Here is a 13,429-nt window from a genome sequence, read left to right as displayed (position 1 = left end):
AGTCTGTATGCTGCCTGACAGACAAAACCCAGGGCCTGGACCAAGTCTTCAAAGTCTTTGTTGTTGCTCATAAAGTGTATTGAGTGCACAGTAATAATTACATGCAACCTTCAAATACCAACATTTTCATCTGAATTATGACAGTCGGAGGACATTTATTTAATTTTATTTTGAAAATTCCCAGTGGTTCTTGTATCCAGAGTTCCCCCGCACTTGAAAACTTGTGGACATACATGTCTCTGTGAAACTCTTGAGTACAGAAGGCTGTCCAAATCCACAATTTGTCAAGTCTACAAGAGCTCTCCAGTGGATCTGCAGATTTCCTACAGGAAATAAGAGATTCTGGAGAAAGATATTTGATTGTTGAGTCGATGAGACATTTTAAGAATGAGATTAAACTATCAGTTATCTTACCAACCTGTGACTGTCCAAAGTCTCATGTCACAAGGAAGAGCAGAAGTCTAATTTTCCCTCAGACCACCTGAATTACATCACGCTTGAAGGTTATTATGGAACTTTTGTCCGATGATACCAAAAATAAATGGTGTATATCCAGATTTTAAAAAAACTGGGCTACAGACTAAGAATGTGGATGTGATGACGTACAATAAATAAATAATAATAATGTATATACAGTATATACAATAAATGAATCACCTGTTTAGGCAGTACATCATGTGCAGTCTAAATGTACCATACCGCTGTTCTTTTTCATTTTTATGTGAGTTTATTGATGCACTGAGTTTTCATATTGCAGAGAACATCCTGTATAGACTTGAGATTGGTTTCTATTCAGCTAAGAAAAAAATGACCACTTATCATGTGAGCATCCTCAGCTGTGAATAAAACATTTACAGCGTTGGTACTCATGTAAAGAAAAATGTTTACCTTGTGCATCAACAGAGGACCCTGAACACATCTCACACAATCTACCAATGCCGAGAGCCATTCAGGACCATACTTACACAGATTACAGGGGCAACAACCTGTATTCATATCCATGGAAACCAAAGAGACCTCAAGTCCTGTCTCACTGTTAATTTAATCCCCTCCCCTCCTGGCGCCTCTGTATATTTGCTCGGTCCACGTGTCCTATGGATTGATCCAGAGACAGAGAGGGGGACATCATGTCCCACATGTCTCAAAGTGCCTCCTTCATCTCACCTCACTAACTTTTTGTCCTTTCTTTGTCTCCATCAAGCTTGTTTGGTATAAAGCACCATATAAATTAATGTAATGTGATTTATGAGAGCTGTCATTTAAAGTGGGGCTGGGCTTTGTTTACTGCTGAGCAGAGGTACACATGGAGAACTGTATGTACCCGCTGACTTTCCCCTGCAAAGAACCAATCTGTCTCTCCATCCATTTATCTTATCCTCTACTTTCAGAAAGGGGGGACCACTAACTAATTAGTTTACTAACTTAAAACTCAATTATGGCCACATCCAATCCGACCAATCATTTTCTTGTAAGATTGATTGTCTATAAAATGCCACAAAATTGGTAAAAATGAGCACCACAATTTCCCAGAACCAAATATGACATCTTTAAATTTCCTGTTTTGTCCCAACAGCAGCCCAAAATCCAAAGACAAAAATCAATTATAGTGATAAAAACAGAGAAAAGCAGCAAAAGTGAATGTTATCATTTTTATGACGAGTTTAAAATGTATCACTTCACTTGAGGTCAAGGAAAACATTCATGACACACTTACAACGTGTGTCATGACAGCCAGTGTCAAAACCAACCACTTATGACAGTTTAATGTTATGTTAACACATGAAGCTGTTTCTTTAAGTTTGATTATGTCAAGTTGTCATAACAAATATTATTTGCTTGATAAATATTACGTCGGAACAAGCAATGTAAACTTTGCATTAAAATGTCAAAATTGACTAAATGACAGTTAAAGACACATTCATAAAGACTCCTTGTTCATGACAGATGTCATGGCATTGTTATAACAGTGTAATGACAGTCTTGTGCACACCCCTTCAAATAAAGTATTAGCAATTATTTTATGTAATGTTTGAGTGAGGGGATTAGTAATTGCTTTATGATTCATAAATTCTTTTTAAAACTTTGTCTGCAGTAAATACTTCCACATACTAAATCAGGTCAACAACTCAATCAAAAATGAGACAAAGACAATTGTAGGACATTTTTAATCAATCATCTCAAGACAAAACAAATAGGAGAATAACTGGTCACCTGAACAGTAGCAAACACAAACAGTTTTGTCTCAATATGTATGCGTTGGTCATAAAATGTGCCTCTTTTTCTTTGACATAGCTGTGAGGTCATGGACAAAATGAGCTCAATAGAGAGACAGACAAACAGGTAATGAAAAATGAAATTAATCTTAGCTTTATGTTAACCTGTAACAACATCAGTAAAAATCAAAGATATAAAAATCAAAGATGAATTTTAAATGTAGTGTGCTGTATGATGCATCATTGAATTTTCACAAATTACCCTGATATTGGTGGTGAAAAGAAGCATCAAGACAGATTAAAGATACATGCCCCGATTTTGTAAATAGTTCTCAATTGTAGTCCAAAAACCAGTACAGTACCTCCCAGCGTGATGTTGATATTTCACAACACAGCTGAGTTCATCAAAAGTTTGGGATTTGGTGGTGCTATTTAAAAAATCAGGGGTTGTATCTTCAATTCTGCTTAGACCAGTAATAAAATAATAATAATAGTAATATGTCCCAATCTCTACAGTTATTCACCAGAATCTTATCAATGACTCAAACTTGTCAAAATACACCATCTGCTTTCCAAGTTTACTAACTAAATCAATCATTCTAAGACAGTTAACCACAGCTTCATGTACAAATCTGAACAAGTTCTTTACCAAGACTAGCCCAAATGTTTAAGCCTGTGGAATAAATGTTATTATACCCCAATAAAAAAACTAAACCTTAGTCAACCTGAGAAAAAATTACTTAAAATGGTTGTGGAGTATTTAGTCAAAATTAGAGATGTTAATAACACTAGCTAACAACTGACATAGCTAGTTCATCCATGCATCTCCATTAAAAATAGGTGGTGCTAGAAGCTTAGCTTACAAATACTGGCTATTTGTAAGCTATTGGCAAACCACTATAGCTTGCAAGCTAGCCGCTACACTGCTAACCAGCTGGAAACAGGCTAGTGTTAGTCAGTCACAACAGCCCTCCATGGATGGTGAGAAAAATATCTTGTTCGACCAAATGCACATTTGCCCAACAGCTTGCTATCTCGGAATAAAAAAGCCCATCTCTCCGAAGGCCCATTGCTCCGAAAATACACACTCTGCCTGCAGTCATTAACTCTAAATCAAACCTATCTTACAACTCCGGTGATGGAGACGCACACCAACTGAGGTAAAACTGTAATCGTTTTATTCTGACATCGAAAATTTGTCTGCAAGAGTATAATTGCTTTAAATGTTATTTAGTGCTAAAAAAGTTAGTCTTTATTTGAAGTTAGCCCATGAGGGGCCAAAGCCTCCCTCGTTCAGCGTAATTGAGAGGGCCATTAGTCACTGAACTAAAAAATGTTGGGGATGAATTTCCACATATGGTCTGAAAAATGTCCTATTGGGCCAAAAGCCCATTTGTCCACAGCCCGTTATCCCCAAAACAAACACCCCTTGCTCCAAAAATACACATTCTCCCTGTAGTTGCTAACCCCATCCTATCTCATGGTGGAGGTGTGCACCAACTGAGGTAAAACTGTCACAATTTTATTCCAGCATTGGAAATTTTTCTGTGACAGTAAAATAACTTTAAATGCCATTTGGTGTAAGGCCAGAAAGAAAGCCTATTCAGGGCAAAAGCCCCAACTATTCAGCACAATGAGCAACGCAGGCATTCACTAAACAAACAGCTGAAGGGAAAGTGTGTATATGGGCCTTCAGAGCAATGGTCGTTTGTATGTGGGATGATAGGCTGTCAGACAAATGGGCTTTTGGTCCAATGGGACAGTTTTTAGACTATTAGGGTTTTCAGAACAATGGGCCATCGAAACAAGAGTCAGTCCCCTCTCCATGCTACATTAGCTTCCTTGGAAGCTTCCTAGGCACTTATATAAAAGAGGATGGTGCAACACAGCGAATAAGTTATGATAGCTTCTTCAGTTTTTGACTCTCTCTGTTCCCGTAAAAGGTAGGCCTGACAAGTTGGTTTGTTACTGGTCATCAATGCAAATTCCTGTTCTCCAAAGTTGAACTTGAGGTGAAATATTTGTATGGCTAATCGTAGTTAATACATCATACTGTTTTATACCCCAGAGATGAACTCAGATATTGGCATCAAAGCAGCAAAACAAGGCAAGTTATAAAAGAAAAATCACTTGTTTGGCATGTTTTTTGTAGAGGATTGCCTAACATCCAGTGAGTTTGTAATTAAACATTATTTCTGTAATAAATTGTATGACCCTCTCAGTGACCTAAATGTCAGGGCTACAGGGGATAGCTATCCAGGACTGATACGTAAAATGACGATCTTGGATCAGGGCCACGTTGATGGCCCCAGATTTGAACCCATTCACGTTTCACATTCCCCTATGTGAGCTGAACAGCACAGGTGTGGAGTTCGACACTTTTATTTGGTGTAAACAAGGCCTAAGTCTTGGTGACAGAACTTTTAGAGGCAAAATTTAAAACCATCCTCCACTAACAGATACCAGAACGCAGACGACCCCAAATCACAGGAGTCACATACCTGTTTCAAATCCTCTTAAAGCCTATGAGACTGACGAGGCCTTAGATACTGTAGGCTGGGATCAATTGGAGTGGTCCCTCAGTGCTGAAAACACTTATCAAAGGGTTTAAAAGGATTTGAAATGAGGGTTTGATCCACTTTTGTCTGGTAATGCAATTTTGTACCTGAGATGATAAACAGATTGCTGAAAACTTCATAACAAAAGTTGGATGGATGTCTGATTAAAAAAAAAAAACATTACAAAACATTAGAGGTAATAATTTTCAAAATACAATGACAGTGACACTGAAGGCAAAATTACGTAAAGTATTATGTGTAGTACTACAAGCGAAGAAAAGGTGATATAAAGAGAATTTGGGGTAGAGGAGAGATGGTTAAGAATCAGACATGGACAAAGGGTCAACCATTGTTTCAAATATATCTGGACTGAATGAGAGCTGTTTGTTTTTGCTTTGATCCATCAAATTATTTGTTGTTAAATTAAATATGAGACCAATGTTGACTTGAATCTCAAATTTCTGTGCTGATTTTGTCCGTGTCTGTTAAGAATTACACTACACAGTGACATTTTTGAGACTTCATCAGCCTTACATTGGATGTTGAGACATCCAATCTGTTTGCACAATTGTAATAAAAATCTATGCACAAAAATTGTGCAGTATTTCTTCTTACTGGCAGTTGATGATTATTTCAGATACTTAAAAGACATTGCAACTTGTAGTACTGTTAAATATTTTCATTCCAACACATCTGTATACCCAGACTTAAATAATATTTATCATTGATCCTTAAGACCATAAATTTCTTTCAAGTTTCAGTCCTTGCTTTTTTTATTATAACATCAACACCTCTATGTTATTTTTGTGTCTTTGAGGAGATCTTAACCCTCAAAGACTTAAACCATATTTCGTGATGGCATCATTCTCAGAATACATCTTTGTTCTAAGATGCCTTTGGATCTCATGGAAGCAAACCGTCATTTGTTTTAGCCTTTCTGGTGCATGAGATTGGTGGACTGTTTGAGACAGACTTTCTCCATTCTACGATTCAAGTTGTTCAAGACCCACCAAGCTGAAACAGATATTAGATAAGGCAGACAACCCCATCAAAGGTCCACAACAAAGTTGTGGCATTAAAGTCGATGGAGGTCAATGTCAGAACGGGCTGGAAGCAATAGCAGACATATATTGGAAGCGATAAATGTCACACATGGAAGTGTCAGGAGCAATGGCACCTGCAATTCAACCGCCCATGGGTAAAGTTACTGGATCACAGTTTCTAAAGAATGACATAAGTGATAATCTGGTGCCAGCTTTATAGTCTGCCTGTCATATTTGATCAGCACCTGGAAGACAAGCTAGACTATAGTGTTGATATGCACTTTGATACAGAATTATGTGACTAGCTTAATTATTTGCATTGTTGGCATTACATGAAGACTGTAGGCCTTTCAATCAAAGATTTCTAAAACTTCAGAAATCTCTCGATATGGAGCTGTTTCAGTCCATTGTTGGAACTCTATTCTGGTGAATTCCAGAGAAGACGCATCAAGTTGGTTTGATAAACCTTGATGCATTTTGTGCACACCAGACCCTTGAGCATATGGCAAAAATATGTGCAGCTAATGCTTCCAGGGTGTTTCTTCCTATAAAAGTATCAGATCTGAGGTACAACTGGGTACAACTCCAAGAACACAGTTTTAGGGACCCTCAAACTGTTATGGGCCACCAAGTGTATGACAAACTAGGCTCTAATTTGACCATGGTCACAGGTTTTAGTTTTAGCACCCTGAAATTGATGCCTGTCTTTCAGTCATCATGTGAAAAAAAAAGAAAACTAGAACTCTTTCTATCCCATTCCCCAATGGTTCAGAGTCAGAGGTACATATTCTCTGGCCACCACGTCCATACAACACCCTTGGACACAGCCAGTACAGACCCACTGATATCTGAAATACAACTAGGGATGAGCACTCTATTGTTAAGGGCAAAAAACACCTAGAAAATATTTCAGACTTGCCAGCTATGACGCTGTCGCACATTCTCAAATTTCTTGGTGCAACCGACTCACGATGGACCACAGGTGAGGTTTTGCTCTCACGTTAGCTTCCTGTTTGATAAAAGTCCAGCAGTAGCTAACAAAGAGCCCGTTAAAAACTGGCAGAAATAGTGTCATATATATTCACCCTTAGTCATTTTATGTGTGCTTGTGTGTCTGTGTCATTGGTTGTTGAGATAACCAAGCCGTCGGCAGAGTATCTCAAATATCTCAGCAATACAGAGAAGTATGGTAATCACAGTGAAGGTGTACATGGCACTGAGGAAGATGGTTTTTTCAAAGTGTTCGGGCACCATGCACTTAGTCACATTAAAGGCCTTTTCCAAAGCACTGGCATCACACATGTACAGTGGGTGGACCTGGGAGAAAAAAGAGAAACACAAGGTGGTCATACTTTCATGATTGTCTGACATTCCAACCACTGACTGTACAATCCTTAAAGCTCTCTCTCTTTTATACAGATGACACTGTGCACTTTTACATGGTAATATCCTCAGTCTTATTATGAAATGATTCCCTAGTTGGGTCCTGTCAAGTACTTGTTAGCTGTATCTATCATGCACTGGGCAAGACCTACATTCATAAGTCTGTCTCTAAACGTTTTGCTCAATAGACTGAGGACAGTCTCCTAGCTTTGACTGTTAAAACTGTGTAGAAACAATCTGAGAGTTTTCAAGAAGTCCTACATTGTAGAACCAATCCAAAGTATTTTGGATGGCCCTTCATACTGGGGCGATGACATGCAGAAGTCTGAAGAGAATGGAGGAAGAGTATTGTTTCTGGTACGGCATGTCCTTTGAATAAATGTAAGCGGCATAGGTTTGTTAGCAGCTGTACTCTGCCATTCAAGCCACTACCATACATTAAGAAATCCCAAGACAATCTGTAGTCGTGGAGATCTTTGACTGTATGGTGCTGCAAGACTAGGCAAGACCACTGGTACCAAAGCAGCCAAGGCTGAATTTAAAATCCAAATGTTCCACAGGAATCGTGATCCATGTTGTCACTACAGAAAGATATTTCACTGACACAGTCAACATTGTCACCATCATGTTCCACAAACCATCTTGAAATCCTAATAGCTTTTTTTTAGGATCCTGAACACTATCCAGCTGGCAGAATAACAATGTAAAAGATCAGACAATGGCCATTTTCCACCACCACTAGTCAGTATCATTGACACCAAACAGGCTGGATGCATAGATTCACAGTGGACTCTACCAGCAGCACTCTTCAATGCAGCCCTTTGGTTAACTAAACTTCTTCTCCTTGTTCAGTGATGACAGAAGCAGAGGTCAGCGGTTCTCTGCAAGTAACCAATTTGATTAGATGTTTATTCCCCCGTTTAATGTTTCTATTTGTACTATGTCTTCTGTCATCTGATGTGTTAGAAAAGGTGTCTCAAAACTTTGTGGAAAAGCTTTGTAGAAAGACTGGCCCCTGGACATGGAAGAACTTCCTACCCTTTGATGCAGAACCAGGCTTTCTTGACAACTTGCATTTAGAAATCCCCAGACAATCTGTAGGTGGAGAGATGTCCAGATGTCTGGTCTAGTCAGACCAGGCCACCATTTCCAGCCAACAGCTGAGGCAACCAGAAGAATCTTGATCCATGCTAACAAAAGTGTTGGCAAGAATTTCAGCAACACAGTCATGTTGCAAACTTCTCCAGGAACCTAATGCCCAAAAGTACTCCTTTGTGTAATTTGGGCTGTTCTGCAGGGCATGAAGGAAAAGGATGCCACCATGTTTCAGGAACCATCTTGAAATGCTAAGAGCTTTGTGACAGACTTCACAGCACTCTTCAGTCTTCAATCAAACCTCGTTGGTCATGCCTCTTCTTCTTGGTCATTGCAGACAGGAGCAGAGGTCAATGGTTCTCTGGTGCTAACCTAATTGATTGGATGTTAATTCCATCATTTTTAAATGTACCATAGGTACCATATCCCTCACTTCTGGCTGTTGATGTTTATTAGCAAGATGTGTCAAATCTTTGTGGAAAACCTTTGTGGAAAGATTGGGCCAGGAAGAACTAACTCACTAACCCCTAACATTTGGTGTGGAGCCAGGCTATCTTGGCAACTTGGAAATCCCCAGATGATCTGTAGGCAGGGAAATCTCCGACTGTCAGGGATTGGGAAGTGGTGGATGCATGGATTCTTGGTGGACCCTACCAACAGCATTATTCAATCTTCAATCAAACCTCTCTGGCTGACCAGGCTTCTCGTCCTTGTTCATTGCTGATGGGAGCAGAGCCCAGTGGTTCTCTGGATGTTTACCCATAATTTTTTAATGTTGCCTTGTTGTTACAGTATGTACTTCCTCAAATCTGCCTGTTGTTTTAATATCTCTTAGCAAGGTGTCTTTGTGGAAATGCTTTGTCCAAAGATTGACAATTGGGCAAGGAAGAATTTCCCGACTTTGGGTACAGAGCCAGGGTGTCTTGACAACTGCTGAACCACTGATTAAGGTTTCTTCAAAGAGTGGCATGCTTCAATATTTAAAGGGTCTTGAATACATGAATCTGATATGAACATACTGGCTGCAGTAGGAGATAGTTGATGTGATTCCAGGACAGTAAAGGTATCCCATTTCTTTAGAGTTGTTCCACTTATGACGAAATGCAAAAGGAACCCTTGGCAACCTGAGACATGCTGGGAGAATTGCGCCTCCTGGTTGGCCTGGGATGGAGCTGGTACCCCAAGGATGTACAGTAAGTGATACATTCCACGGTCTTTTGTCACCATGACCATGAGAGGCAACTTGAAAATGGATGGATACATAACTGTGACATTCACAAACACTTTATTGATTTTAGCAAATCTTAAATTATTAGAAATGTACAGACCTGGAAGCCAAAGAGGTGGCTTTGTAGCCAGAAGGCGATGACTTCAAGAATGATGCGTAGAAGAACAGAGATTATGTAGAAGACGGTGTAGATGGGTCGTTCGAGGATTTCTTCCTGGTCAATGTTTTTACAGGCTGCATAGAGGTGGAACACCGCCCCAGGAACTAGAACTGTTACCAACTGTAACGCCCAAAACACCTGCAGAGGCAGACAGAAAGACGGGCAGGAGTGACAAAACCAATAGAAGGAAAAAAGTTGTGGGGTTGGAATTGCAGGTAAACAAAATATGGTATTTGTATCTTTGATAACTGAGGCAGCAGGAACATACTCGAGGTCAATGTTTGCTAAAATGTTTCACCTCTCCAAAATTGTATTTTCTACCAATATGGAAAAACTGTCATGCTGAACACAGTCTCTGGCTGTTTTTTTGACTGGATTTGTTCCTAAAGAAGCCTCAAGTGGAAAATTCAGAATTTATTTGTGAGTTTATGTACAGTCATGTTCCAGTTTCCAGAGTTTCCAGTCCTAAACAAGTCATTATGTGGTTTTCACCAAATGTGATACAAGTTTAACAGCAGAGATTTGGCTTAATTTTCTTTGGTCAACTTCAAATGCTGAACAAAGTTCTCATTTCTCCCCATATTTTCACATCTAATGTGGTGAATTAAGGGTTTATATCAACCAAACCAAAGCTGGTGATTGTTGGAACAGTGGAAAGTCAAAAAAGACAATTTTGGTGAGTTTTATTTTGTTTGTGTCGACTTTGAATGAACTGTGTTTATTATTTTGCTATGAGTGGAATCTGGTGAGTTTGGTAAGAGTGATAAAACTGCTGCTTCTGGTTAAACTTTAAAGATATTACACTTCGACAACATTATGGAAAGGAACCATACAAAGAGACACCTTTTTTGTTAGGCTTTGACAGGCGTAATGGCCCATAAGGATTAAATTGCAGCCCATTTTGCAGCAGATGGCTGCAGCGGTCTCACTCAATACTGGACCAATTTCAAAATCTTATGTCCCTATTAGTCACTTTGACACAAAAAACATGGGAAAATAGGATCCAGGTTGAAAATTACCCTTAAAACATCTGTTATTATTAAAAGTATAATAGTTGTGACCAAGATATGTGCTGAAATACGTGCCGAACAGAGCAGAAAATAGACTTTTCAGCACTCTCTGGTGGACTGACTGTGTAACTGCATCACTGCTTATAAATTATCTCATGTTTTACAATTACTTTCACTACAGTTTCTGTCGATATAAGCATGTGATAGCTTAACCTAATTTACTTCAGTTCTATACAATAAGTTTTACTGGTACAGCTCTGTGTAACTATTTTAGTCGTACCTGAGGCGTTATGGGTCTGAACTGGTTGTAACAGTACAAGTTGAGTTCTCGGCGATCAGGGTCGCAGCTGAAGTGCAGAGCTTCATTCCCGTAGACGGCGAAGCCAAGAACACCCAGGAAGAACATCCGCACCGAGCCGAAGAACAAGGTGTGGAACTGGCCTATCACCGTAGGAGGCCTGAGCTGTAACACACACACACACACACACACACACACACACACACACACACACACACACACACACGCACACACACACACACAGACAGGTAAGCAAGAACACACACGAGCCCAATTACACAATGCAACACAGAGGCACATTAATGTAGGCAGACAGGGACAAACACACAACCAAGAACACACTCGTGTGCACATAAACACACACATGGACACAAAGGCATTATATATCATCGACACACACACACACGTGTGCAAACAAGCATTCAGATTTTCATTGCACAAGCATGGACACACAGACGTGCGTGCACACACACACACACACACACACACACACACACACACACAGTGGGAAACAAAGACAAAATAGCTTTTGTCAGCCAGATAAATGCAGCTGCACCAGAGGCTCACTGAGGCCCTGAGCTCTGAAGGCTAAAACAAAACCCATTCAGAGGAAACATTTCCCATCTCCTCTCTCTACCTGCTAACACTGAGTCATGTTTACCAGAAAAAAAGGCCAGAATGACACTCACACAAAGCAAAGAGCCTTTTGGCTTACAAATATGTCACTCAGCCGCATGAAGACGGCGGTAAGAGGAGATGGATTAAGAAGCTGAGAATGAAAACAGATCAATGTCTTTTCCTTTTAAGCCTCGAGAGGGATAATTGTTTGGCGTCGTTGCTCTGTAACTGTCAAATCCTGAAAGGTAAAAAGTGTCTGGATGAAATTAACAATAAAAGGCCTTTGTCATCTACTTACGCATCCTTCATAGAAGTTTTTGATGTAGTTTAAAGACATGGTTTGCCTGTCGGTGTCCCCTGTTTTATTCCGGGGCGGCTCTGGGCCCTCATGGCCGGTTTGCTGCTGGCACCAGTTAAAGGCCGCCAACAGTCGGGCTCCAAAATCTCCAACTGACCCCTCTCCCTCGCGCTCTCTCTCTCTCTGCCCTGAAAGCCCGTGTCAATGCATATTTTTTTTTGCCTTTTATCCCTCCATCAATTGACTCGCTCAGTAGAAAAAGGACAACAGAGACAGAGGGGCCAACAATGGCCTGGGGGGCATGTGGTCCCTGCATTATAATCCCTATAGAACTATGTCAGCGAAAAAAACAACCTCCTGTCACACACAATGCAGAGAGAGAGAGAGAGATGGCAAACATGCAACAAAAATACAATGCACCTGGTTGGGTAAAGTAGCTCAACATAATTTTTGATATTTTAATAATTTTGAGCTTTATTTTGAAAAGCACCTGTTACTTAATTAATCAATTCTAATAAATAAAATACTTTAAATGTGATACATAAACAATTTATGATCTTTTTTTGACACAAAGTTTACTACTTGGTTTTGTGCAGTTTGTTTACGTGGACACATGACTAAATCACGCTCAGCAAAATAAAAAGTCAAAAACAAGAGTGATGACAACACACCCTGCACTGCAAATACTTCTGGAAGAGCATTGACGGAGCTGCTGTTGTCCCAAATACAGTCCCCTTGGCGAGCTACGGGCGACCAGCCACCACCACAGAAAGAAACCCCGATCAAAATTCAAATTCCAAAAGTCAAAACTGGACAAAGTGAAATAAAATGGAAGTCCACACACCAACCGTAATCCAGGCGGCGTGTTGTTCATTCCCCCCTCTTTTTCCACTCAGGGATCCTAAACTCATGCCAGTTGCGGGACCGTGCGGGACAGAGAGCAGAGTCAAGCCAGACGGAATAAACATGGGCCACTTCCTGTCGCAGCTTTCAAAATAAACACAGGGGCTGGAAATGGAGAGATGCTAGGAGATAACAACTGAGGAACAAAACAAGCAGCTAATGATCCCTCCCCCAAAAAAGAGAAGTAGCTTTTGACATTTCTCCGCTTTACAAAAACAGCGAAAGATGCATGCTAAAAAAGAAAGAAAACTTGGGTGAGACATTTTGTGATTTAAGATGTTAATTAATTAATATTTTTTACAACTGCTTAAGAAAATATAATATCATCTGGGGCTGAAACAAAGGCTTCATTATCAAATAAGTTGTTGACCATTTTCCGATGAATTGATCAGTTCTTTGGTTCATAAAATGTCAGAAAATTGTGAAAAATATGATCACTGTCCTGAAATTGTCTTGTTTTGTCCAGAGCCCAAAGATATTCATTTTACTGTCATACAGATTGAAAAGAACCAGAAAATATTAACATCTGAGAAGCTGGAATCAAAGAATTTGAAAAATTTTTCTGCCTCAGAACGATGAATCGATGATCAAAATAGTTAGAGATTAACTAAACAGTAGACAA

At 39.7% G+C, this 13,429-nt stretch overlaps 1 protein-coding gene across 2 annotated transcripts; it reads right to left on the bottom strand.

Moving 5' to 3' along the window:
- Positions 1–4,520: 4,520 nt before the first annotated feature.
- On the bottom strand, positions 4,521–12,848 carry gje1a (gap junction protein epsilon 1a). 2 transcript variants are annotated; one of them, XM_084738185.1, is made up of 4 exons: positions 12,749–12,848; positions 10,971–11,153; positions 9,621–9,818; positions 4,521–7,131 (listed from the first exon to the last, which is right to left on the bottom strand). In XM_084738185.1, exons 1-4 carry the CDS (start codon positions 12,776–12,778, stop codon positions 6,934–6,936), a joined length of 609 nt encoding a protein of 202 aa, XP_084594311.1. In that variant the 5' UTR covers positions 12,779–12,848; the 3' UTR covers positions 4,521–6,933. The 2 variants fall into 2 exon arrangements, with proteins under 2 accessions (XP_084594311.1, XP_084594310.1); XM_084738184.1 differs by lacking the exon at positions 12,749–12,848 and adding an exon at positions 11,905–12,035.
- Positions 12,849–13,429: the final 581 nt, after the last annotated feature.

Source organism: Lutjanus erythropterus, chromosome 15, assembly GCF_056507025.1.
Source record: "Lutjanus erythropterus isolate fLutEry1 chromosome 15, fLutEry1.hap2, whole genome shotgun sequence".
In the NCBI taxonomy this organism is placed as follows: Eukaryota; Metazoa; Chordata; class Actinopteri; order Lutjaniformes; family Lutjanidae; genus Lutjanus; species Lutjanus erythropterus.
Note: the sequence above shows the minus strand (reverse complement) of the source record. Positions and strands in the feature narration are given on the sequence as shown.

Excerpts from the sequence above, each read along its gene's own strand:
- gje1a (XM_084738184.1), bottom strand. The coding sequence starts at position 11,943 with ATGTCTTTAAACTACATCAAAAACTTCTATGAAGGATGC. Across the intron at positions 11,154-11,904 it reads AAAACTTCTATGAAGGATGC|CTCAGGCCTCCTACGGTGAT; the intron begins GTAAGTAGATGA and ends TGTGTGTTACAG. Across the intron at positions 9,819-10,970 it reads TCAGACCCATAACGCCTCAG|GTGTTTTGGGCGTTACAGTT; the intron begins GTACGACTAAAA and ends CTGCCTCTGCAG.